The following is a 26,762-nucleotide window of genomic DNA, read 5'->3' on the forward strand; positions in this document are numbered from 1 at the left end:
ATTATATTCCTAGTTGAAATTTTACTTTTCTTTTTCTAATTTCAGTTTTATTTTATTTTTTGTTCCAAATTTAATTAATCTACTATTAGGTTCTTATATTTACTCTTATTTCAATATTGCTTATATTTAATTTCTAGTTTTAATTAATTTTAAATTGTATTCCTACTTCAACTCTTCTTTTCTTTTCCTTTTTCTAATTTTGTTTTTTTTATTTTTTTATCCTAAATTTTAATTAATCTCGTATTGGATTCCTGTATGTACTCTTCTTTCAATATTCCTTATTTTTAATTTCGAATTTCAGTTATTTTTAAATTGTATTCCTACTCGAACTCTTCTCCTTTTTTTTTTGCTAATTTCGGATTTTATTTTATTTTTATTCCGAATTTTGATTAATCTCGTATTGGGTTACTATATGGACTCCTCTTTCAATATTGCTTACTTTTAATTTCGAATTTCAGCTATTTCTAGATTGTATTTCTATTTGGACTCTTCTTTTCTTTTTCTCCGATTAATGTGGGAATTTTTAGCCCCCACAGCGAACGTGATGTCTCCTTTTCAAGCTGTCTTAATAATATAATAGATAGATAGATTGCACAGTTAGAGGAGAAATCGCGAGACGAATCTTTTTTAGCCTAATTAGTACATGATTAGCCATAAGTGCTACAGTAACCCACATGTGCTAATGACGGATTAATTAGGCTCAAAAGATTCGTCTCGCGATTTCCAGGCGAGTTATGAAATTAGTTTTTTCATTCGTGTCCGAAAACACCTTCCGACATCCGGTCAAACTTCCGATATGACACCCAAAAATTTCCTTTTCACGAACTAAACATGCCCTAATTATCTTGATTAGTGATTAATCTCTAATCATTCAATTACCAAAACGCTCTTACAAGGTCTCGCGCCGTCTGCTTGTGAGACCGCTTGTGAGACCGCTCGGTATTGCGTTGCTGCCACGCGACACCACGGTATCGTGTTATCATCGTGCGAGACCGTCGCACAACGGTTACCGATAGAATATTTGTGCCAAAAAAATTGCATCAAAGAATATTTCTTAGAAAAAAAACAGAATTGCTATAAATATGGCGTCATATTCCTTATGAGTTTCCAGTCCATTTTTTCACCGTGCAATTAGTTTAGAGATTCGTTCATGTCCGGTTGGCGCTTGCGTGGACGAACGAAACAGGTGGACGGCGTCATCCACGCAAATCCACCCACACACGGCCGGTCCAACCGCGGCCGTCCACGAGTTCGCGCGGGGGTGGCCCACACGTCAGCGACGCGGGGTGTGGGGGGAAAACCTTGCGAAGGGTAGGAATCCGAGTCCAGCTTTTGCCACCACACCACCACAACACAAAGAGCTAAAGAGGCCTATCGCTACCGGCGCGCGCGGCCCCGAGGGAAGCGAAGGAAGGAATCGCTCGCGTCGCCTCGACCCCCACCCACCGCACGCCGGCGACGGGAGGCCCACATGCCGACCGCCTCCTGCCTCCGCCCGCCGCTGCCCCACTCCTCCGCCGCCGCCTCCGCCTCCGCCTCGGCGGCGCGGGGGCTCCGCGTGCCCCTCCCTTCGCCGCCGCCGCAGCAGCAGCAGCAACAGCTGTTCCAGGCGGCGCTGCGGCTGCCGCGCAGGAGGCTCGCCGGGGTAGGGGTCGTGGCGGCGTCCGCGTCGCCCTTCGACGAGCTCTACGCGCGGGGGAGGCCCGCCCATGGCTCCTCCAAGGTAGTCATATTCCCCCTTCCTTGGTCGTATCGCCCACCCTCTGTCCCCCAATTGATTGAACAGTTCGATTGGTACTATTACCTGTTTATTTTTTCTAAAATTCACGGGTGTTTTTTTTTTGGGTATGGAGAGGTGCTGCTTTCCATTTGCGTGCGCCTCAGATTTGGCTCGGTGAGCCTCCCGGTGTTTTGTTTGGCCCTGGCGCTGAATGATGCCGGGCGTTTATATGAAAGGCTGGTGTATTAACGCCACTAACTAGAAAATGATCTCGGCTGTGTGCAAAGATTAATATTTAGGTCATGCTCCACCGTGGATGTTCATTACTTGTGATCAAAGTAAGGTTGTTACTTCCCGCGGATTCGAATACACAAGTGGAAGTTTTATTGACAGAGAGAGTCTGCTTCAATATTCTGTTGAGATTTCATGCTAGCCTCTGTTCTAGGCTTAGAAATGTGTGACTTACTATTCCAAGGATTCTGAGTAGGTGGGTGCTGTAAAGTAGTAAACCGATGACTGCTGCAAATCCAAATTTCAGATATGATTCTTGGTAGATCATTACAAAGAATAGGCATTTAGCTACCTTAATTTATGATTGACTGGTATTTTAGTCCATGGTGTAACATTTTTTTTCCCTATTGTGGTAATGATAGAGTGAGAGAGATTTGTGTTTTCACCTGAAAGGGCATATTTTTTTTCACCTGTAAGGACACAGCCCGGTCTTGTTAACTGCAAGTGTGAGTTATGAAATAAAAGGTACAAATATGCAAATGCAAAGAATGGCAATTGAATGTTGTCAGCCTGGTTGATGTGCTGTGTGCTATATTGGTGAGGAACCATAAGCAAAGGAGCTCCAGAAATGGATGTATGGCCCTTATTTATATTTTAGTCAAAATAGTATTGATTGTTACATACATAATCTATATGTTTTTTTTATCATATTTCTTTAATTCTGCTTAGGATAATTAACCTGCAAGTACTGAGTGATGCTAGGCCATATTGTTCTGGACAGTTGACATGCTAAGTCTGTGTCTGTAATGGCCTACCATGTTTGGATGTTCGTTGTTGTGTTGATATGATGTTGCACTCATTTCTCAAACTATCTGTTAGAATGAACAATTCGCCATCACTAATTAAATGCAGAATGTGAGCTAGGGAATGACAGTCGTGATCTCATGAAATGGAGTTAACAATATGCTTTTCCTTGGGTTATTTCTTTCTGAATGGAGTAGCAGGATCACCTCTCACTTGTCCTATGTGCATGAAACATGATCATCTCAGGTGTATTATGCATCTGAAATGCTTGTCATGTTCAAATTGGTGAAGGATACATTGCAAAACTTATGCTTTGTTCAGGGATTTTTACATGAAGAAATATCTGCGTAATCTTATTAACTCTCATCAACAAAACTTAATTCTATTGGGAATTGTTTTGGTGATTCTATAATGCTGCATTTAATGGTTATTTGTATGATCTGCTTGTAGAAATCTATCCTATGGAACTTGATCCAAGACATAGAGCCTTTGGATCTAAGTGTCATTCAGAAAGATGTTCCTCCTGAAACAGTTGATGCAATGAAGAGGACTATCTCTGGCATGTTGGGCCTGCTTCCATCAGATCAGTTCCGTGTTGTTGTAGAAGCCCTTTGGAATCCCTTCTTCAAGTTGTTGGTATCTTCAATTATGACCGGGTATGTTTTTAGTTGAAGGATACCTTTTGTGTTATTTTTAAGGAAGTTTGAGGTATTGGTAGCTGGTCAAATAGTAGTCAGAGTCAACATTGATCAGCTTTCTGAAGTTCTAAATCACCATTGAATGACCTCATGTGAAACTTAAAAAAAAAAAAAACTCTTTTTGTTAAATAGTGAAGAACAATTGTGTGTGGACAGCATATACTGAAAATGCATGTATTTAATAATTTGTGTTACTGGTACCCCTGGTATATTATTATTTTTTAAAGGGGTCTCATTTCCCCCTGGAAAGTGATATTATCGTGCCTCTACAATACCATGTTGATTTCCTGGTTCTTTCTTCTTGGAAGTTGACAATTGACCACATTTTTTAAATGTTGTAGTCGTGCCTCTACAATACCATGTTGATTTCCTGGTTCTATCTTCTTGGAAGTTAACAATTGATCACATTTTTTAAATGTTGTAGTCCATCCTGCTTGTATAGCTTCTGTTTGCATGAACTGTTTGAGGTTAGTGTTCTTTATTGTGTAATTCACTGCTGCTTGATGTGGCTGGGATTCCTTGTTTGTACTATCCAGGATAGAATACATCTCTCATGTTTAGTTTTCTTGATAGCGTTTGAGTTGGTAGTTAATACCTGACCCTTCATTATTTTTACTGCAAACTGATAGCAACCTGCTTAAGAATGTTTAAAAATTTCGATTGCCTTTCCATCAGATCTACCGGCTTATATGATACAGACCTATCTACCATGTGGTAACTGATAATTCTTGTAATAATTTTTATAATACTTATATACTGTATATATGTAATTGCTGAGATAGCAAGAGCATGTCTTATTTTAAGCATATATTGTCAGTAATAATACTGAATTGTTTATTTATTAATGTGTGTGTACCTTCAACAAGAGCGCAGATCTATGCATGTGCTAGGACCATAGGAGGCTTTAAGACTTACTAATTAATTCATCTGTTCATCCAGGTATACTCTGCGTAATGCTGAATACAGGCTCTCTTTTGAAAGAAACCTAGAGCTTTCAGAAGAAGATTCGGAAGGTCAAAATAGAGATATCTCTAAAGACAATCATCATAACATCAATTTGGGTAGCCCTGTCACAATTTTCAGATTATCTGAAGAAGACATGCTACAAGACACTGAAAAAAATGATGAAGAATTACCATGTGAAACTGTGGGGGAAGATCTTGGTAACTTGACACCTCAAGCGGAAGATTACATAATCCAATTGCAGTCTCGATTGGATGCCATGAAAAAGGTGATGGAAGTTTCATTCTTTGTCTCCCTGACTAGGTAGTCGAAATAGTGGTGGATAAAATTTGTTCTATTTTTTGTTATTATCTCCACCATTTTACTACTCTTCCCAGCATCAATCCTGAAAAGATCATCAAATTCATTGTTCGCTATCTTTTGGGAATTGTTTATGTATTAACTGTGTTAATTATGGCTCGTTTCTCCCTGCTCTTCATTTTGTTCATAAGTCCTTTTCGCAACCAAGCCAAATATCAAAATTTGCTTGTAGTATATGTAACTTGTCAGACCCTTCTATTTTTCTTCTGTAGCCATTAGTTATTGCAAGTCTATTATGATACTCAAAACATCATAAAGAAGTCTCCTATTTTGAGATTTTTTTTTCTTTGCTTTGCCCTGTTGAGATTTTATCTAACATTCATTATATTTTGATTTTAAGTAGATTCGCAAAACTGTACTACAATTGCCAAAGCTATCACAAGACCATGTTTTTACCAAAAAAAATAAATTCAGTGAAGGGCACATTTTGTTGCAGAACATTTCAACAAAACTACATAAAACCCAGCAAGCCTCTGACGTCCCAGGGCCAGTCAATAATGTTACATGTGGGCTGTTTCTGTATCTTGTTACATGGTGTTGGTTGCAAAACATAAATAATTCATAAAAAAAAAGTGTAGTTTTGCAATAGTTGTGGCAATTCTTAGTGTAGTTTTGCAAATGTTACTGTTATATTTTTCTTCAGTTGTGGAGGCATACCGTGCATGGTGTACATCAGCATCATTATAGTTGCATTCCGCTTGTCTCACAGACCTTTAAGCCTGACGTCCTGAGCGCTTGTGAAAACAGCAAGGGATTTTGCAAAGCGACACGCAAGAATTAATCCATATGCTAAAGTGCATGTTGCTTTCTAATCAATGCCAATGTTATGAAAAATATCTTGTTTGATAATTTATCTTCTGACAACATGCATTTTCTCAAAAAAAAAATGCAGGAGTTGCATGATCTTAGGAGGAAAAATTCTGCTCTGCAAATGCAGCAGTTTGTTGGAGAAGAAAAAAATGATTTGCTGGACTATCTAAGATCACTAACACCAGAAAAGGTTTGTTCTATGTTGACACTCTTGAAAACTTCTGATGTTACATTTCAATTGCTTAATGATGATACATTGTTGGTAATATAATTTTCAAACCCACAAAACAATAGATTGATGTCGGGTTCCCTATCTGTTCAATGTCCTAACTAGCTGCTTTGCACAGGTTGCTGAACTCTCAGAGTCTACCTCTCCCGGAGTGCAAGAGGCTATCCACTCCGTGGTGCATGGTTTGCTTGCAACTCTTTCCCCCAAGATACACTCGAAGGCCCCTCCTCCACTAGGTAATGCTTCTGGGGGTGTACTGAATCTTGGGGGTGAGGATGATGACTGTGCAGAGCTTGTGGAGAATGCATCCCTACCTTTTCAGCCCCTAATATCTGTTCCCCGTGATTACCTTGCACGTTTGCTATTCTGGTATAGAACACAAACTTTCTTGGCCTTGCTTACTTGGAGTTGTTCTTACCATCATATCAAAGTGATTGATCTTTTGCTGTTTGTGTTGTTCAGGTGCATGCTCTTGGGTCACTACATCCGAGGTCTTGAGTACAGGTTAGAATTGGCGCAGCTTCTGAGGATATCTACCGATGTAGAGTCTTTCCCCAGTGGTGATGATCTTATCATTTGAGAAAGCTTTGACCGGTTGATCGATGTTGTTAACCAATCCCAAAGGAAATGGTTTGGCTGAGAGATGGTGGAGGCGGCCACACTGCATTTCTCCTCAGAAAGATGCTCTAACCAGTAGAGCTCGGAACCCGGCAGGTCTTGTTTGATGCTCTAACCAGTAGAGCTCGGAACCCCGGCAGGTCTTGTAAAGTCAGGCAAACAGCTATTCGGGTGTAAAGTTAGTGTTATATATTGATGCGAATAATCACTCTTTTCTTCTTTTATTTTATACTGTGAAATATGAAAGGAACTTGGTTGCTCTTATTGTTAATCATATGATAGATCTGTGGATAGGCATCTTTGTATTCTAGTTTGTATGTATTTGGTGATGTGTTCCAGCTTAGTGCTGTTACATTTTTGAGCCTCGAGTTTGACGTTAACATTACGTCCTTCTGTAATGTTTTGATGGATGAGCCTAGCTATGTAGTCGTACGGAACACCTATTCATCGGGGAGAATTTAAATTTGGCATCTTAGAAGAAAATCGGCTTGAAAAATGCCACTTCAAATATTGTAATTGTGCTAATTTCACTCTTAATGATTTGTCAATTCTATGTTTGCTATTACTCCCGTTATAATACGATTGTTAGCTAGCACCAATTGACGTTTTAGTTCCCTTCGACCAAACTTTGGTTTGGAATATATTTTAATATAATTATTTATCATTAAAGTGGCATTGAATCGAATAACTTATGCCTCAAAGAAAATCAATGAAATATGAACTATAAAGCTGATGTGATGTAGGTTTTCACAAATTTTGGATACGAGAGGCACAAGGATATGAATTTCCTAGTCAACGATGAGAAAATTGAATGTTGGACAGTTCAAAGATTACCAGCTCGAAAAAAATTGCCACTTCAAAGATTAGAACTGTTACAGTTTCTCTCTGATTAAAGATTTATCAATTCTATGCTCACCGTTATTTGCATTATAATACTCCCTCTATTTTTAAATACTCGATTAAATTACACCTACGGTACAACAACTTGGCAGACTTGGCAGGTGGGTGCAATATAGTGCAAGAACATAAAAATTGAACGTTTGAGTGCAACAACTTGACAAGTGGGTGAGTTCTAGTACAAGAACTTGACAATTTAGTATTTGGTGCATCATCTTGGCTAAGCATATGCTAGGTAAGTTTTTTCACGATGTCTATATGCCAATACACGGTAATCCTACAGATATTACCACTTATAATATTAAATTTAATATTTAAGAATTATATTGCACATACAATTTACATCCAATTACCTTTAAGAATTTTTTTGTTTTCTTCACCTTCTGAAATATCAACTGAAATAATGTCTACATCTAGTTTAATTGACTTTCAGTTATTAATTATTAGGATAAAAATATAAATATATTTATATAAAGGCAAAATTTGCCTCAGGGCATCCAAAAAACCTGTAATTAGCTGGTGGACACCTAAAAACGTGAATTTGCTGTCGGACAAAAAAAAACTAGTAATTAGCTATTGGACACTCGCGGTCTTATTTTATTATTTTAAGAGGAATTGGAGAGAGAAACTAAGGTGAGAGTACGATTCTGCCCCTGTGCTGCTTCGCCGAAGCTGGTCGCCACAGTCCATCGCCGCCCTCGCCAAAGCTGGCCGCCAGTCCCTCCGTGGCGGCGGCGGTGGCAGCACCGAGGTCGTGAGCGCGAGGATGGTGTGGCGGCGAGCGGCTCCGCATGTGGGAAAGCCTCGGCGGCGGCACATGGGAAGGCCGGCGAGTATGGGTCCCACGGTGCGCACAGGCAGGCGGCGGCGCAACAGAAGAAGGGCAAGTGGAAGTTGGTGTCGCAGGCGATGATGGAGAGCGGCTTCATGGTGTCGCGCAGTAGTGCGAGGACAAGCTCAACGACCTCAACAAGTGGTACAAGCGCGTCGTCGACCTGCTCGGCCGCGGCAAGGCGTGCAAGGTCGTCGAGAACCACGCGCTGCTCGACGCCATGGACGAGCTCACCCAAAAGTCCAAGGATGAGGCGTGCAAGCTGCTCAGTTCCAAGCACCTCTTCTTTCGCGAGATGTGCGCCAAACACAACTCCGGCGCAGCCACCACCGCCGCCGGCGTCGAGGCCAGCGCTTGCTTCCACCACCCGTCGCCCGCGTCCATGACCGCCGCCTCATCCGCCGCGCGCCAGGCGGCGGCAGCGGCCCCTTCCCTGGGGATGAAGGACTCCTCCGCGGGCCCGGAGGACGACGAGGACGACAGCGAGGTTGTCCCCAGAAGCAACAATGTCGACGACGAGGACGATGACGACGACGAGGTGGGCCTAGGGATGAAGTCCCACCGGATCTACGGCGGCGGTGGCAACGATGCACCGTCGTGAGCAGAGTGCGCTCCGCTCGGCCGCAGCGACCGGCCTTGGCCTTGTCCTTCTCGGTCCTCACATCGATTAGCACGTAATCTTGCGAGGTCACCATGTCCAGAGCTTGTGCAGCTGTCAGGTGGCCTTAACAGAAAAAAAACACAATGCAAAATGTGAGCAATCATCCAAGGATGCCGCGAACGAGTTCAGAGTTCCGACGAGAGCGAGCACCTAGTGGCATTCGCGTACCTTGGTCACCGAGCCGGTGACATCCTTCTTGGAGAACGCCACGGCGTGGATGGCAGGAGTCACAGCGAGCAATGCCATCCAAACGGCGGCGGCGATAGGCGCTGCGCTCGTTGACGCGCGGCGCGGCGAGGAAGCACAGGCAGGAAGAGGACAAGAAAAGAAAATACATGAGAGGCTGACATCCTTGGCCCACATAGGGTAATCTGGTCTTTTTCAATTTTTTCTCTCTGTTTCCCCCAAAAATAATAAAATAAGGCCGCGAGTGTCCGATAGCTAATTACCAGTTTTTTTGTGTCCGACAGTAAATTCGCGTTTTTACATTATCTACCAGCTAATTACAAGTTTTTTGGATGCCCCGTAGCAAATTTTGCCCTATATAAATCTACGCTAGTATATTGTCAAAATAAGTAATCAAAAAATTGAATTTATATAAAAATGCTCTAAATAATTAAGTTATCACATAACTTCTTCATTTATTGTATCGAAATCGTACCTACCTTGCAAGTTGTTATATTTATACGATCACTTATAAAGTTCTTATACTAAATTGCACATTCCTGCTAAGTTGTTGCACTAGAACGATCATTTTTCAAGTTATTGCACCAAATTGCACCCGTCTACCAAGTTGTTGCACCGTGCATGCAATTTACTCTAAATACTTACTCTGTTTTAAATTAGTGATGGTTCTAGATCAAACATTTTAATTTTGGGTTAAAGCCATTGCAAATATGATAATTTAGATAAATGCCATTACAATTCTTCTATTCCTAGCCGTCGGCCGCTGCCTTACCCCCACGTTATCACGCGCGTGGGGTCCCGTCCCAAGCCGTCAACACGTGCGCGCTGCCTCCAGTTGTCGTCCGCACTTGGACGCCGTCCGCTGCCACCGATTATCCTACCGGTTGCCGACTGCTGACCATGGCTTCGGCCAACCCCCCCCCCTAAGTTCCGACGGTGATGAAGCAAGGTGAGCATATATGCTACAATCCTCTAGTTCCTTCTATGTACTCCATAGACGCCTACCTACATCGTTGACTCACTAACCCACATCCGATGGTCCACATGGAGGGACGTCGCCGTGGATTTGGACCTGCTACCACATCATACAAGTGATGAAGTAGCCACTGCCGCAGCCACACCTAACGTTGGGCCTGCTGCCGGATCCATCGTCATGCTGGGTAATGCCTCTGCGGTCGTTGCATCGAGTACAAACCCTTACAGTCATTGGGTGGATACTGGCTCCTCTCACAACTCCAATGCAAATGCCCTTTGCATGCGGCCTCCTTTTAAAAGGACCACCACCAATCCGAAAAGCCGTCTTATAGTTGAAGGAGCTCATGCTCCAAAAAACTGTCTTGCAGTTGCTGGAGCTCCTTCTGCTCTGACTACTCCAAAAGTGTCATCCTCTGCCGACGGCCTTCGTCTATTAAAATCCATGGGGTTCGATTTCAAGCACTCTACCCCTCTTATATGTTTTAGCTCTTTTTTTTTAACAATTTATCATGTGTAAGTTGGAGTTTATGACTTATGAGATTGTATTGCACTTAATTTTCTTAGCTACTGAATGATACAATGATTGATGTTACCGTTGTATATTTGCTTTGCAAACTGAAGTGATATTTCTTCGCACATGTGATGTTAAATGTAAAATATATATTTATATTGCTGTTCATGTATTATTTTTTTATCCAATTGTCATATTAAAGAAACTCACTTTCACATATTTGTATATAGATTTTAGTATATTAGTAGGCCATTGCAGAAATTTTGAGCTAAATTTATTTCTCTCTTCTCAGATTTACATCGAAGGCAACTGCGGATAATGCGAATAGCAGCCAACAAGACTCACAATCATTTCCACCACAAGATGAGAGTGTTAATGATTCTCAGCCAATACAAGTTGACGATGAAGAAGATAGGCTTAAAGTTGAGGAGGATGTGGACTTTGGCACCAAGAGGAAGCTTACTTCAATCATTTGGAAGGATTTCAAGAAAGTAAAAAATCCGTGGTGAAGTCAAGGCTCAATGCCTTCATTGCCACAAGCGGCTTGGAGGGAGAAGTAGTAATGGAACGAGACATCTCCATGACCATTTGAAAAACTACGCATTGAAAAACATCAAGATGATAGGACAAAACAAGACACTTGCACAATCTTCTTTGAGGTTCCATTAGCTTGCTGTGATGATTATACTACATATTGTTGATCATATTGAATTTTAAAGGTTCCTGACTGTACTTCAACCATTATTCAATATGGTTACTCGGAACACTATTAGGTAATATTGATATCTATTTGTTTCAGCTGTCTATTATTAATATATGCATTTAAGAAGATAAATTCATATTTATGCATTTTTAGGAAGGACATTATGGACTATTATATGGAAGAAAAGAAGAAGGCCCTTGTCTTCATGGCTGGAACTAAGTCAAGAGTGGCTATTACTACAGACTTGTGGACCTCTGCTAACCAAAAACAAGGGTACATGGCTGTCACAGCCCATTTCATTAATGATTTGTGATTCTTGGACACTTAGAAGCATTATCATTATCATGAGATACTTGATGACCCACCGCACGCCGGCGACGGGAGGGCCACATGCCGACCGCCTCCTGCCTCCGCCCGCCGCTGCCCCACTCCTCCGCCTCGGCGGCGCGGGGGCTCCGCGTGCCCCTCCCTCCGCCGCCGCCGCCGCAGCAGCAGCAGCTGTTCCAGGCGGCGCTGCGGCTGCCGCGCAGGAGGTTCGCCGGGGTAGGGGTCGTGGCGGCATCCGCGTCGCCCTTCGACGAGCTCTACGCGCGGGGGAGGCCCGCCCATGGCTCCTCCAAGGTAGTCAGTCCCCCGCTACCCCAATTGATTGAACAGTTCGATTGGTACTATTACCTGCTTTTTTTTTAATTTACTGTTAGTTGGGTAATTATGAGGTCGGGTGATGGAGGGATGCATTTTTCATTTGCCTGCGCCTGAGATTTGGCCTTGGTGACCTTCTGGAGTTCCGGTGCCTTGTTGTGGTAGAGGCGCTGCCGTCGTGTGGAATGATGCGGGTGTTTTAACATCACCAACTAGAAAATGAGCTGCTATGTGCAAAGATTAATATTTTGGTGATTCTCCACCGTGGATGTTCATTACTTGTTGATATGTAAGGCTGTTAGTTCCTTCGATTCAAAGACATAAGCCGGAGTTTTACTGACTCAGAGAGAGAGTATAATTTGATGATTTGCTGAGAATCGTCTGGTCTAGGCTTAGAGATGTATGGCATGCTATTCCAAGGGTTCTGTAAGGGTGGGTGTTGTAAAGTAGTAAACCCGTGCTTGCTCCAAGTTCAAATTTCAGATATGCTGCTTGATAAATTTTAGATCAAAAGGCTGACGCCCAACTTTACTAGAAAACATAAGAGGTCTGGATACAAATTCAAAGTGCTAGGGGTTCCAGCTTACATAAAAGCATTAGCTAAAATCAGGCAACACAGGCTGCTGGCACAGTGAAACAAGCCAGGAAAAAGAGCAAGCACAGCGGCTGCTGAAGTTACCATCGCCAGCAACTATTTTCTTCACATCTACTGGCAGATTAACTAATTCTTCCTGCTTCTTGGGTACTGGCATGCAGTGAGGTCCTCAAAGTTTCCAGCTCTCCCCTCATTTTCATTGAGACCAAGTTTTTCCACTGTAAGAAAAAAGATATGGCTTTATATGGCAAATGCATAATGTCAGCAACAAGTTTATTATTAAACACCCAGTCATTTCTCACTCTCCATAACGCCCAACAACCAGCACAAAAAAAAAGATATAGTAAAGGCATTTTAAGAGCAGGCTCAGTTTTATGTCTAACATTTATCAACTCTATACTGGATCTGGGGATTCTTTCCCAGTTAAGAGCATCCCTAAAACAACACCACATGAACTGAGCTGGGGCACACTTGAACATCAAATGGTTTACATCCTCCTCTTCCCCACAGAGTTTGCACATGGGGCTACCAGCCCACTTCACCTTTTTCAACTGTTTAGCTACTTGTATTCTCCCCTTCAGCAAGAGCCAAAAGAATTCCAGATTTCTTGCAAGAGTAGTTCTTTCACCCCTCCAAACAACAATTCTCTGTATAGGGATTTGGTAGAAAACTTCCCAAATTTGTTTAGTTTCCATTGCATCACATCCTTATCAGAGTTAAGTTGGACTTCAGTCAGATTTCCTTGAAGTTCAGACCATTCATCAATGTCATTCTCCCCTAGAGATCTTCTTAGGTCAATTCTCCATTGTCCATTGTCATACATTTGATGGACTGTTTTCCCAGGATCAGAACAAATTTTATATATATATGGGAAAGCAATTTTCAAAGGGATCTCCCCTAACCAAACATCATCCCAGAATTTTGTTGATTTCCCATCCCCTATCTTGTAACTACTCCCCAATCTCTTGAGATTTTTCACTTCATGCAAACCTTTCCAGAATTGTGACCTCCCTCAGTAGATGACTGAAAAAAACCCTCCTCCATTCTGCATATATTTTCTCCTAAGCATCCTGCAGCACAGGTCATCACAACCTGACTCCAGTTTAAAAATCCACTTGCACAACATGACTTTATTCATTACTCTTGTGTTGATGAAGCCCACCCCTCCAAACTCTTTAGGTCTGCAAAGGGCCTCCCATTTAATCATGTGATATTTCCTCTTTCTCTCCAAACCTTCCCAAAAAAGTCTAGCTCTGAGAGAGTCCATCTTGTGATGTGTTTGTTCAGCTAAGAGATACATCCCCATCATATACATTGGGACACTACTCAGACATGAATTGATAAGAATTGTTCTCCCACCATAAGATAAGAATTCACACTTCCAGGTAGCCCAAATTAGTGATTGGCAAAACCCCTCTCTTACAGTTAAACATATCAGCCACCCTCTCAGTTTCTTCCTGATTCTCCCCAATCACAATAACCTCGCTCTTTTGATAATTAATTTTTAATCCTGACATGGCTTCATAGCAATATAGCAGAAATTTCACTGTGATTATATTTTCATCAGAATTAGTCATGAATAGTATGGTATCATCTGCATATTGCAGGTGGGTTAAACCTCCTGAAACTAGATGGGGAACTAATCCCTCCAAATGTCCAGCCACCCTGGCTTTGTTAAGCAGCTCAGATAAAGCATCAGCCACTATATTAAACAGCAGGGGGATGGAGGGTCCCCCTGTCTGACTCCCTTAAAAGTTTTAAAAAACTCCTTAACTTTCCCATTGTTATTAATTGCCACTTCCATTTTCAGTTGCCTGCTTCATCCATTCTCCATTTCTCACCAAAACCTTTTCTCTAAAACACATCTGAGAGGAAACTTCACTGAACCTTATCATAGGCCTTCTGAAAATCCAATTTCAGGATGATTCCAGACTGATTTTTTTTTGAGCTCATTTAGTACTTCATGCAAGATAACAACCCCATCCAAAATTTGTCTACCAGGTATGAATGCAGTTTAATTCTCCCCTATTATCTTATTTGCCACCTGAGTCAGCCTCTTAGTTAAATTTTTGGTCAATATCTTGAAAGAAACATTTAACAAGCAGATTGGTCTGAAAGCTTTAATTGTATTGGCATCCTTACTTTTTGAGAAAATCCATGAAATGCCATCGACAAACACCCTAATCCTAGAAATGCCATCGACAAAGGCAACTTCCCAAAAATGGCATTGCAAAAGCCTCTTTCTCCCAAAAATGCCATCACCGTCAAACTGCTGTTAGCATCTTTCCGTTAAGTTGCATGAAAAGACAATCTTACCCCTAGGCAACCATTTGCTCACACAACATCATTTTGCATTGTTTGCTCACAACAAATTATATTTCTATTAGCTTATAAATTCAACATCATTATTTTGCTATCAATCAAATTATTTCATAATTAAATTCACTGAAATCAAATTTCAGTGCAGAGATAGAGCAGAGTGACCACCACCATCTACAAAGCCACCAGCAGAATTTGATTCACATCATGTAACACAAAGTCCTCAAATGAAATCAAACAAAAGGGGAAAACATTCAACATCAGAGAGTTGCGCCACTTGCTAGGACTGCAGCCTCCTCCACGACGATCTTAGCGACTGCGGGCCTCTCCTCCCCCTCCTCACTGGTGCCTACGGGCCTCTCCTCGCCTCCGCCTACGGCCCCCGCTGCATCCTGCGACCGCCGTGCCGCTGTGGACCTCATTGCCGCGCCCTGCCGCGCCGCCGCCGCCGTGGAACTCCTCGCCGTGCCTTGCCGCACCACCACCGTGGACCTCCTCGCCGCGCCCTGCTGCTCTGCCGCCCTAGTCCTCCTCGCCGCATCTTGCTGTGTCGTCGCTCTGGTCCTCCTCGCTGCGCCCTGCCACGCCGCCCCCGTGGACCGCCGGCATAGCGGCGCCGGGGACCGCCGCCGAGCCGCCGTCGCCGAGACGCCGCTGTGGAGAGCGCTGGATCGGGATCAGGATTGGTAGCGGTAGAGTTAGGTAGGGCCGCCTCAACAATTTTGAGGGCCCTAGGCGAACTTGGCACTATAGGCCCTTAAGGAGTTAAGGCTATTTTTTTTAAAAAATGTAATATATACTCTATAAAGCACAAATACTATATTGTGACACAAATAAATATTTCTGACATGGTAAATAATAAATCAAACTGTTTGCAAGTTGCAATATAGTAATTTGAAGCTAAAAAGAACTTATTTATAGCACCTTTTGCGGATCGATTAATTGATCTTCTTGTTTTCTTTTGTTTCTTTTCAGAGCACCTGATAGATATTTTTTAGGTAATACTGTAATACCTGAATAATGAAATTGCAAAGTAAATTATACAACAATAACCATGAAAAATTCTTGCCTAATTTTTGTGGAGTGGGAAAGTAATGTAAGTAAGAAAATCCTAACCTAATTTTTGGAGTGGGAAAATCATGCAAGAAAAAAAAATCCTAAATTCATAAGTTGCTAACCTAAATGTTTAGAAGAAATAAACCTCAATTTACCACAGGGAAGGCGGAGTCCGGGAGAGTCGAGAGGTCGCTCACGCGGCGACAGCGGCATCAATCGGTGGTCGCGTTGGCCATCGGTGCGACGATAATCGGTGGTCGCACGCCGTGCGCCCGTTCCATGTGCGGTGTGCGCCCTTAGAAAACGAAAAGTGCCAAAGAGGAAAAAGAAAGAAAGAGGAGTCGCGAAGAAACAACGATAGCCAATAGATCGAAAATTAGAAAAACAGAAATGAAGCGACGCCGCGCGCCCTCTCCTTGCAAATCGCGACCTCGCCTCGGCCTTGCGCGCGCGGTTGCGGCGTTGCGCCTCCCTCCCTGCCTCCTGGCCGCGCACTCGGCTTGCTGGGCCTGAGAAGCTAGCGGCTGGGCTGGTTGGGGGAGGGGGGGGGGGAGGGTTTTGGTGATGGCCCCCTCCTCCGCTCTGGGCACGGCCTAGGCCCAGGGCCGGCCCTAGGGTTAGGGTTAGAAATTTCGTTTTTTTCTTTGACAGCGAAAACTGGGTATTTTTTGCACCGAGGGCAAAATGGTCATTATTAAAAAAAATAACGGTTGTAACAGTGTGGAGTTGACGGTGATGGCATTTTTGGGAGAAAGAGGCTTGTGCAATGGCATTTTTGGGAAGTTGCCTTTGTCGATGGCATTTCTAGGATTAGGGTGTTTGTCGATGGTATTTCATGGATTTTCACCCCATAGCTCAGTCTACAAAGATCCAATTTTCCTTCATACAACAGATCCATCATCTCTTTGATCTGGTTTTTTAGTTGTGGCCAAAACTCTGTAGAAACTCACAGGCAATCCATCAAGACCTGGAGCAGTGTTAGTTTTCATTTCCCCTAGGGCCTTCTCAATCTCCTCCATGGAAAAGGGTTTTGTCAGGTTTTCATTGTCATCTTCACTTAGCCTCCCCTGAGTTCTCCACATCTCCTGATTCAAGAAGATTTTTGGTGGCACTTCTGCCCCAAACAAATCTTTATAGTACTGATAGATATGTGTCTTCAGGTCCTCTGGATCTTCAATTGATCTACCATATGCTGCTTGGTAAATCGTTACAAGGAATAGGCATTTAGCTCCCTTAATTTATGATAATATGATTGGGTGATATTTTAGTCCATGGTAACATTTATTCCCTATTGTGATAATGATACAGTGTGAGAGAGTTGTGTTTTCAGCTGTATGGGTGGATTTGTTGTCACCTGTAAAGACAAAGCCTGCTCTTGTTGATTGCGAGTGTGAGTTAAGAAATGAAAGGTACAAATATGCAAATGCAAAAGGATGGCAATTGAATGTTGCTATCCCTGTTGATGTGCTCTGTGCTATATTGGTGAGGAACTATAAACAAAAGAGCTCCAGAAATGGCTGTATGGCTGATATATTTTAGTCAAAATATAATTGTTATACATATATAATCTCTATGTTTTGGATCAAATTTTTTTGAGTCTGCTTAGGCTAACCTGTGCCGACAGCCTGTGCGCTAGGACATATTGTTCTGGATATTTGACATGCTAAGTTTGTGTATGTAATGGCCTACCATGTTTGCTATTGTGTTGATATTATGTAGCATTAATTTCTTGAACTATCCGTTTGAATGAACAATGCGCCATCGCTAGTTAAATGCAGAACGTGAGCTAGAGAATGGCAGTAATGATCCTGTGAAATAGAGTTAACTATATGCTTTTCCTTGGGTTTTTACTTTCTAAATGGAGTAGCAGGATTACCTCCCACTTGTCCTATATGCATGAAACATGATCATATCAGGTGTTGGTACAATTGTTAACTTGCCTCTGAGGGCGAGAGTATTATGCATCTGAAACGCTCATCATGTTCAAATTGGCTGCTATTGGTGAAGTATACATTTGCAAAATTTACACTTGGTTGAAGGATTTTTACATGATGAAATATCTAAGGGATCTTTAACTCTCATCAACAGAACTTTAATTCCATTGGGAATTATTTTGGCTGTTCTCTAATGCTGCATTTTAATGATTATTTGTATGATCTGCTTGTAGAAATCTATCCTATGGAACTTGATCCAAGACATAGAGCCATTGGATCTAAGTGTTATTCAGAAAGATGTTCCTCCTGAAACAGTTGATGAAATGAAGAGGACTATCTCTGGCATGTTGGGTCTGCTTCCATCAGATCAGTTCCGTGTTGTTGTAGAAGCCCTTTGGAATCCCTTCTTCAAGTTGTTGGTATCTTCAATTATGACCGGGTATGTTTTTAAGTTGAAAGATTGCTTCTTCAAGTGTTATTTAAAGGAACTTTGAGGTGTTGGTACCATCATTAGACATGTGATATGTTTTTATCTATAGCTGGTCGAATAGAAAGTCAGAGTCAACATTGATAAGCTTTGTGAAGTTCTAAATCACCATTGAATGACCTCATGCGAAACTTAAAAAATACTCCTGTCGTTAAATACTCCCACCGTTTCATATTATAAGTTGTTTGACTTCTTTCCTAGTCAAACTTTGTTAAGTTTGACCAAGTTTATAGAAAAAATTATCAACATCTAAAATATCAAATCAGTTTCATCTCTATCTCTACTATTATAAAAGTTGAAAATGTTTTTGCCAGTATTTTGGTACGTTATCCGTGTATGAGTCGGTTTTTAAGTTTGTTTGCTTTTGGAAATACATATCCGTATTTGAGTCGGTTTTTAAGATCGTTCACTTTTGGTAATACAGAAGGAATCATATAAGAAATCTGTTTAAAAAAACTCGCATGCTAACTTGAGACGATCGGACTCCTAACTGTAGCTCATGATTTTCTAAAAATATATATCCAAGCGAACTCTCACAGTGAATTTTATCTTAACTAAAACATATATAACAATAATAAGATTAAAATAGACTTCACCCGTTGCAACGCACAGGCATTTTTTCTAGTTAAATATAATATTGATTATATTTTAATAATATATTTGTTTTGTACTGAAAATAATACTATTATATTTTTCTATAAACTTGGTCAAACTTAAATAAGTTTGACTAGGAAAAAAGTCAAACGACTAATAATATGAAACGGAGGGAACAATAGTGAAGACCAATTGTTTATTAATTTCCTGCCTCTTTCTTCTTGGAAGTTGACAACATACCACATTTTCTAAATATTATAACTTGTGGCGAACTTAACAGAACTTGCGGCACCCTAATGCCTAATGTTTGGCATCTTGAAAGAATTTAACAAATAAGAAGAATTGGGAGAGCATATTAAGGTGAGATTATTCGCAGCGCCCTAATGCCCACTGTTTGGCGTCTTGAAAGAACTTAACAAATAAGGAGAATTGAGGAAGCATATTAAGATGACACTATATGAAGAGTACATTGAAAATATAAATCAGTAGAATTGTAGAGAGCACATTATCAATAAGTTGTGGGCTATCCAGACAAACAGAGTAATTCATTGCACCTAGAGATATTCAACTAATTTAGCACATTTGCAAAGCAAATCATAAGTAGTGTAGTGAGCAAATGGTGCGTTCGTTCGTTTGCAAAGCACATTTGCCTTAGGCTGCGTTTGTTCCACAAGTTTTCCAACTCCTCTCCCTCGTTTTCCGCGCGCACGCTTTTCAAACTGCTAAATGGTACGTGTTTTGTAAAAAGTTTCTATACGAAAGTTGCTTTAAAAAATCAAATTAATCCATTTTTTTTTAAAAAATAGCTAATACTTAATTAATCACACGCTAATGGACCGCTCCGTTTTCCGTGCGGTGTAGTTGGGTTCCCAACCCCAAGTATCAAACACAGCGCAAGTGATGTTGCAAAGCGGTAACCAGATAGCATAGCAGCTGGTATATTGGAAGCCATCCATGTGGACTAACACATACAAAAAATAATCATGGAGGCGATGGGAGTCTATTGTGTTTCCTGAGCTCAGCTGGAAGGCGTCGCATTTTAATCGATCATGATCCTCCTTTCTTCCATCCACTTGAAAATTTTTGATGACCAACTTTCTTGGCACTGTAATAGAAGTACATAGGAAGCAGTAGCGGAGCCAGAAATTTAAACCTGTGGGGTCAATTACTGGTGGTTTGTTTTTAAGTGGGGTCATTTCTCTAAATTCTTTTGGATTTATACATGAAAATTGAAGTTTATAGGATGTTTTTCAAAAAGCTGTGGGGTCAGCCGACCCCACGGAAAAGGCCTAAATCCACCACTGATAGGAAGAATATATGCAACAGTATCATGGCATCCGAAATAGCACATCAGTGAGCACTATGTGCATAATTAAAGGGATCCAAGGGCATAGTCAATGTAGCTAAACCAATAAAAGTACCCACATGAAAAATCACGCGTTGACATAAGTTCTAACAACACGCATAAGGCAAAAATATTCCTTGCCACTTCTCCTAGGAGCAATCTTCATAGTTAACAGAACTACATCCCTTTGATTATCATCAATCAACAGAGTCAGTCTAAAGGTAAGAATTTACATAAATTACAAAACATTTAGCTAAAAGAGTTGCTGGTCGCTATGGAAGTTAACACTAATAATAGCTGATTCCACTGAAATGAGTCCATGGAGATTAAATGAATTCTTACTTTGAATTAGATTTTTCAGCATGTGCTTGGGTAGAGGGGCAATCTGTAATAACAGCATATAAATCCGTAAGAAGAAATTCTATAGCACATAAACACCTCGCTATTTCAAACTGTAGGTGTTTCAATTCATGGCCTGTAAAGGTTCTTGTAGACATGCTTGTTAGGCATGTACTTGATATCAATAAGTCAGATGGAGAAAGGACTGAGTTTCTTTCAACCATCACACATAAAACATAACCACATTTTATTCTGGTTCAATTGGATAGGCATGCTTCACCATTATCTAGGTCACAAAGATTGGAATCTGGGAAACATACACTTATTTATATACACTGCATCGCTACCCTGACTTATTTTGCAGGAGGTGCGTGGCGGCATCATTTTTTCACTAAATGAGATAATTTTTTCACCAACAAATAGTAGAAAATGGAACTTTGCCAAACCCAGATTGATTATTGCGACTGAAACAACAGAGAATCAGAATAGGAGTTTCCATCATCTGAGAAAATTATAGAAGGGCACTAATTTTCAATGCTAGGTAGCCTAACAAAATAGCAAGGAATAAATGGTAGAATGATTGAGGAGAGAAAGCCTGAAGAGATCAAACAGTGTTGCTTGGGCAACAAAGTGATTTCGTCAGCCCAAAATCCAATATCTCCTGTTCTCTGCACAGACAGAGTTGCAAAATTTCCCATATGCAGAGCTTTGCACGCCACAACCAGTGTCAACTCTTAACTCTCAAAGCTGCTCAGACAGGATGAAATGATTAGCATAATTCCAAAACACATAGCGAGATAGCAGTCCAGTAGTGTCCAAAAATCAGGGATGGAATGATCCACTAAATGAACTGGCGATTAATCCAAAGCACCTTACAGTCCAGTAAGGTCCAAGAAGTCCTAATACCAATTCTGAAACATAGCTGATCGCTTTTATAATGCAGATACTGCAAATTCAAATGTTGTCTATTAGAAACCAAAAAATAAATGCAGATACAGCCGTTGTGCAGTCTTTGGTCAAATTAGAACAAATTATCAGGTTAGTCAAATCAATTCAAGAAAATTTATTTTAGAAAGGTTCATTCAGAAAATTTATCCTAGAAAAGGTGAAATGGGCTTAGATAAGCGGTAAAATTTTCCATTCCAAATTGCATCAGAAAAGTTTGGAGATTAACAGACAGATATGAGTAGTGAAAACCAAATCTAAAAGGAAGGGTAAATACCTACACGACTGCACACCATACACTCGCATCCATCGATCACTCTTATCGATCATGGCACGGCTGCTTGGGAAATGGATCCTTTTCAGCCATCGTGGCGGTCATCCCATGCCTCCTCGTACTGAAGGCAGAACATGTGTGACAACTGACAACACAGGAATGTAGGGGAAAAGGAGATCTAGCAGCTTGGGCTCCTGAACTGCTGGCTTACATGTGACTCTTCCGAATCAGCATTGGACCTTAGCACTGATGGCTCATGACCTTCCAATGGAAGCGCCACCGGTCCATGGGTCCTCTAGCTTTCCTCCATAAACGCTCGAGCTTGACAGTCAAAGGCGTCGCTGCCGCATGTCCATGAACTGCCTCCCGCCTCCATCACCACTCCCTAGAACTAGCCTATCACAACCAACTACGGCGGCGTAATGGTGGAATCACCTCCCCAGGCAGAGAGATAGGGGGAAAAAAGAGAAAACAACAGGAAAGGAGGCGGCGGCGGCTGGTTTGTGAGTCTAGGAGGTGTGGGTTCTCTCTTCCCTGCTTGACTGGGAAGAGGGTGAAGGGGGGAGGGGGTGGCAGGACATGGGGGACGGCAGGGGAGAGCGTGAGGGGGAGGCCGTTGTCGGCGAGGATAAGTGAGGGAGGAGGGAAAACGATGCGTTGCCGCCGCAAAGAAAGGGGAGAGAGCGAGAGAATGGCGGGGAACAGTGGCGGCTAGGGTTTCGGGGATGGGAGGGGATAAGGATGTTTTATTTTGCATAAAACCCCCTTACTTTCTCTTTTTCAGAGCATGGTCCTATATTTAGAATCTCACCTCCTTCACGTACGATATACCAAGACGTAGAGGGCCTTTACGTAAGAGTATGGAATACACAGACCATATGATGAGGGCCCTAAAAGCTATTATCAAATAAATTAAGGACTTATTTTGCAAAACCACCAGTAACTTATTCTCCCACTAATCTAGTATACAATAAAGTACAATAGAGCCTCTTGTAATTTAGCTCATGCTTCAAGTGTGTGTGAGAATGAGAGAGTGGTATTTAGTGTAAGCTTGCTTGGGAATGTGGAGATCCTCCATGGAATCCAAAGGGCATCTTCATTCCTCATGCCAAGTGTCCCTTCTAATGATGGTTTCTACCGGTTTTAACGCCATAACCGTCATTGGGAGGTCGGTAGTAATTGCCCTACCAAAGTTGAGCTGGATTGGGCTGTTTTTGGGTTTGGCCGAACCATTGGTTCGACCAAACCCTTGCCGGCTCCTTTTGCCCCGAATTTTCTTGTGGGCTCTGGTGGAGAATCCTCAGCCCAAATGTACTTGTAAATTGCCCATTTGAATATGTTTCATTAGGTTTGTGGGTCCAAAACTCCATAGGCTTGAATATAGAAGTTTAATTCGCCTCCTCCTTTATGTATCTTTTGTCTCAACTTTGGTAGTTCGTCACATGCATCTAAATGTACACCAGCACTCATGGAAATGATTAGAAATAAATCCTACCACTATGTTGGATGTTTTACTTTTATGGTTTTATGCAGGTTTTGACGGCGTAAATTTTGTAATTAACAGCCGTCAACAAACCCCCACACTTAGCTCTTTACTCGTGCCGAGTAAAGGTTAAGGACTAATGTGGAATAAAATTTTCCAAGATATAATACAAGTACACAAATTATTCTAAGCCATACCTGTACCTGTGAACTTTGTAGTGTCTAACTTATCATCTTGGGTAATTGATGAATGAAACGGTCATGACTCAAGTCCTTATTTTCCTGTCAATCTCTTGGGTTTTCATATGATATCGCAAAGTAGCTATACTCCTCAAATGACTCTCTCTCAAATCACTCATGTGGTTTGATTTGTGAATCCTCACCAAGCATGTTTTGCCGAAATGTCCCTATTCTAAAAGGCTGAATAGGTGGAGCTCAGTAGGGATCAATCGGGGCATACCTGCATCACATATTTTGCAAAGCCAAAAGACCGGACCCAAGGAGATAGCAAGTCATACTCTCTGATCAAGAATGTGCATGTGTGTGATAGGTGTATGGGTATGTATGTGAACGTATATCGTAAATTAAGGAATACTCAGACCATATGACGTGGATATCACTGGAAGCGAACATGCCAGGCAAAAAAGCCTCGGAGTGCTGTGGTGCGATCAGTTCGCGGTTGTCTTTAATTTCCTCGATTGAAGTCCATCCTGCTTGTATAGCTTCTGTTTGCATGAACTGTTTGAGGTTAGTGTTCTTTATTGTGTAAATGAGTAGTTCACTACTGCTAGATTGTTAGATGTGGCTGGGATTCCTTGTTTGTGCTATCTTTTCCAGGATAGAAGGCACCTCATGTTTAATTTTCTTGATAGCATTTGAGTTGGCAGTTAATACTTGATCCTTCAATTTTTTTACTGCAAACTGAGAGCAACCTGCTTAACAATGTTCAAAAAATTTGGATTGTTTTTCCATCAAATCTACCGACTTATATGATATGGACCTATCTGCCATGCGATAACTGATAATTTTTGTATCCTGGTAAAAAAACTGATAATTCTTGTAATAATTTTTATAATACTTATATGAGGTATGCATGTAAAAGCTGAGATAGCAAGGGTATGTCTTATTTTAAGCATATATTGTCAGTATTACACATGCAGTTTTGGACTAACTTCAGGTTATAATACTGAATTGTTTATTTATTAATTTGTGTACTCTCAAGTCTCAAACAGAGTGCACATGTATGCATGTGCTAGGAGCATAGGAGGCTTTAGAACTTACTAATTAATTCATCTGCCCTTCCAGGTATACTCTGCGTAATGCTGAGTACAGGCTCTCTTTTGAAAGAAACCTAGAGCTTTCAGAAGAAGATTTTGAAGGTCAAAACAGAGATATCTCTCTGGACAACCATCATAACATCAATTTGGGTAGCCCTGTCACAATTTTCAGATTATCTGAAGAAGACTTGCTACAAGACTCTGAAAAAAACGATGAAGAATTACCGTGTGAAACTGTGGGGGAAGATCTTGGTAACTTGACACCTCAAGCGGAAGATTACATAATCCAATTGCAGTCACGATTGGATGCCATGAAAAAGGTAGTGGCAGTTTCATTTTTGATCTCCCTGCAGCCATTGGTTATTTCAAGCCATTGCAGATATGGTTTACTATTCTACGTATGCAGTAACCAAATTGCACCAGCAGTCTGAAATATTATGGTATATTGGTATTCAAAACATCATAAAGAAGCCTCTCCTTTTTCTTTGCTTTGCCCAGTTGAGATTTTATTTAACATTGGTTCTGTTTTGATTTTAAGTAGATTCACAAAACCACACTACAATTGCCAACCTATCACAAGACCATGTTTCTTACAAAAACAAATTCAGAGATCAACACATTTGTTGCATGACATTTCACAAAACTAATATTTTTCAGAGGAAAGCCCACCAAGCCTGACAGCCCAGGGCCACTCAACAATGTTATGTGGTTCTGTATCTGTTACATGGTGTTGGTTGCAGAGCAGAAATATTTCATCAAAGGTTTGATTTTACAATTGTTGCAGTTGTAGGCTTGTAGCAAGTCTGGGTGGAGTTTTGCAACCCTTACTCTTTTATTTTTCTTGGTTTGTGGATGCAATCCTTGCATGCCATGTCTACATCAGCATCATTGTAGATTTATTTTACATTCCGCTTGTCTAACAGACCTTTAAGCCTGTGCACACCTTGTGAAAACAGCAAGGGATTTTGCAAAGTGGCACACAAGAAATTAATATAATTGCTAAAATGCATGCTGCTTGCTAATTCATTCCAATGTTATGAAAAGAATATAATGTTTGATATTTTTCTTTTCTGATAGTATGCATTTTCTTAAAAAAATTGAAGGAGTTACATGATCTTAGGAGGAAAAATTCTACCCTGCAAATGCAGCAGTTCGTCGGAGAAGAAAAAAATGATTTGCTGGACTATCTAAGATCACTAACACCAGAAAAGGTCTGATCTATGTTGGCACTTTTGGTTCAGCTAAAACCTCTTCTCATGTTACCTTTCAATTGCATAATGATGATAATTTTTGTTAACACAATTTCCAAACACACAGAACAATAGATTGATCTTGGGTTTCCTCTTTGTTCATTGTCCTAATTAGCTGCTTGGCACAGGTTGCTGAACTCTCAGAGTCTACCTCTCCCGGAGTGCAAGAGGCTATTCACTCTGTGGTGCATGGTTTGCTTGCTACTCTTTCTCCCAAGATACACTCGAAGGCCTCTCCTCCACTAGGTAATGCTTCTGGGGGTGCACTGAATCTTGGGGGTGAGGATGATGACTGTGCAGAGCTTGTGGAGAATGCATCCCTACCTTTTCAGCCTCTAATATCTGTTCCCCGTGATTGCCTTGCACGTTTACTATTCTGGTATAAAACACAAACTTATTTGGCCTTGCTTACTTGGAGTTGTTTGCTCATACCATCGTATCAAAGTGATTGACCTTTTGTTCTTTTTGTTTGTTCAGGTGCATGTTGTTGGGGCACTACATCCGAGGTCTGGAGTACAGGTTAGAACTGGCACAGCTTCTGAGGATATCTACTGATGTGGAGTCTTCCCCTAGTGGTGACGATCTTGTCGTTTGAGAAAACTTTGACCGGTTGATCGATGTTGTTATTAACCAATCACAAAGGAAATGCTTTGGCTGAGAAATGGTGGAGGTTGTCACCACACTGCATTTCTCCTCAAGAAGGTGCTCTAAACCAGAAGATCTCTGAACCCCAGCAGGTCTTGTAAAGACAGGCAACCCTATTCTTGTAAAGACACTCATTTCTTTTATTTTAAACTGAAATATGAAAGGAACTGTGGATAGGTATCTTTGTGTTCTAATTTGTTTGTATTTGGTGATGTGTTTCATCGTAGTGCTATTACATTTTTGAGCCTCAGTAGTTCTTGACGTGAATACTATATGCCCTTATATCGTTTTAGTGAGCATAGCTATAGCTATCTAAACCTATGAAACACCCATTCAACGTGGAGAAAATTGGATGTTGGCCAGTTCAAAGATAAATCATA

The 26,762-nt window shown here is 41.3% G+C and overlaps 1 protein-coding gene across 3 annotated transcripts; it reads left to right on the top strand.

The window, feature by feature from the left end:
- Window positions 1-1,334: 1,334 nt before the first annotated feature.
- Window positions 1,335-26,558, top strand: LOC127768936 (uncharacterized). 3 transcript variants are annotated; one of them, XM_052294604.1, is made up of 6 exons: window positions 1,335-1,723; window positions 17,978-18,183; window positions 24,516-24,807; window positions 25,591-25,698; window positions 25,866-26,116; window positions 26,215-26,558. In XM_052294604.1, exons 1-6 carry the CDS (start codon window positions 1,472-1,474, stop codon window positions 26,330-26,332), a joined length of 1,227 nt encoding a protein of 408 aa, XP_052150564.1. In that variant the 5' UTR covers window positions 1,335-1,471; the 3' UTR covers window positions 26,333-26,558. The 3 variants fall into 3 exon arrangements, with proteins under 3 accessions (XP_052150564.1, XP_052150563.1, XP_052150565.1); XM_052294603.1 differs by lacking the exons at window positions 17,978-18,183; window positions 24,516-24,807; window positions 25,591-25,698; window positions 25,866-26,116; window positions 26,215-26,558 and adding exons at window positions 3,206-3,411; window positions 4,393-4,684; window positions 5,669-5,776; window positions 5,934-6,184; window positions 6,278-6,839 and having other exon boundaries at window positions 1,349-1,723; XM_052294605.1 differs by lacking the exon at window positions 1,335-1,723 and adding an exon at window positions 11,527-11,819.
- Window positions 26,559-26,762: the final 204 nt, after the last annotated feature.

This window comes from Oryza glaberrima, chromosome 3 (genome assembly GCF_000147395.1).
Source record: "Oryza glaberrima chromosome 3, OglaRS2, whole genome shotgun sequence".
In the NCBI taxonomy this organism is placed as follows: Eukaryota; Viridiplantae; Streptophyta; class Magnoliopsida; order Poales; family Poaceae; genus Oryza; species Oryza glaberrima.

Coding starts and splice junctions, on each gene's coding strand:
- LOC127768936 (XM_052294604.1), top strand. CDS start 1,472: ATGCCGACCGCCTCCTGCCTCCGCCCGCCGCTGCCCCACTCCTCCGCC. Junction 18,184..24,515: donor GTATCTTCAATTATGACCGG/GTATGTTTTTAA, acceptor CTGCCCTTCCAG/GTATACTCTGCGTAATGCTG. Junction 26,117..26,214: donor CTTGCACGTTTACTATTCTG/GTATAAAACACA, acceptor TTGTTTGTTCAG/GTGCATGTTGTTGGGGCACT.